The sequence below is a fragment of the Antrostomus carolinensis genome, unplaced genomic scaffold (genome assembly GCF_000700745.2).
Source record: "Antrostomus carolinensis isolate BGI_N321 unplaced genomic scaffold, ASM70074v2 scaffold37783, whole genome shotgun sequence".
In the NCBI taxonomy this organism is placed as follows: domain Eukaryota; kingdom Metazoa; phylum Chordata; class Aves; order Caprimulgiformes; family Caprimulgidae; genus Antrostomus; species Antrostomus carolinensis.
This window is the reverse complement of record NW_010306546.1, coordinates 625-960: the sequence shown is the minus strand read 5'-3', so window position 1 is coordinate 960 and position 336 is coordinate 625. Positions and strand designations below refer to the sequence as shown.

At 58.3% G+C, this 336-nt stretch overlaps 1 protein-coding gene across 1 annotated transcript in view; it reads right to left on the bottom strand.

The window, feature by feature from the left end:
* Positions 1-336, bottom strand: part of LOC104522785 (toll-like receptor 2) — a gene marked incomplete at its 5' end in the record, with an annotated part of 2,142 nt that overhangs the window by 1,186 nt on the left and 620 nt on the right. Inside the window, 1 exon segment of the mRNA XM_029084312.1 lies at positions 4-336. This exon segment is cut by the window's right edge and continues 53 nt beyond it. Coding sequence (XP_028940145.1) covers positions 4-336 — 333 coding nt within the window.

The following is a 336-nucleotide window of genomic DNA, read 5'->3' as shown; positions in this document are numbered from 1 at the left end:
GGCGTCGAGGCGGGTGAGTCGTGGCCAGGTTCGGGTCAAGGCAGCCAACACGGCCAGGCTGAGGAGCTGGTTGGTGGCCAAGATGAAGGTCTCCAGCTTGGGCATGACACCCTGGTAGTGACAACGCTGGTTGTAGATGTAACTGTCTTCCAGGCGGTTGCCAGAGATGTCCAAGACCTCCACGTTGACCATCTCACCCCAGGCATCGCAGGGGACGTAGTTGAAGTTGACATTGATGATGGAGAGAGTGCTCACAGCTCTAAACCAGGTGAAGGTCCAGTCGAAACGCAGGACATCGGGGTTGCTGATGTCCTGCAGCAAGAGGCGGTCGAGCCG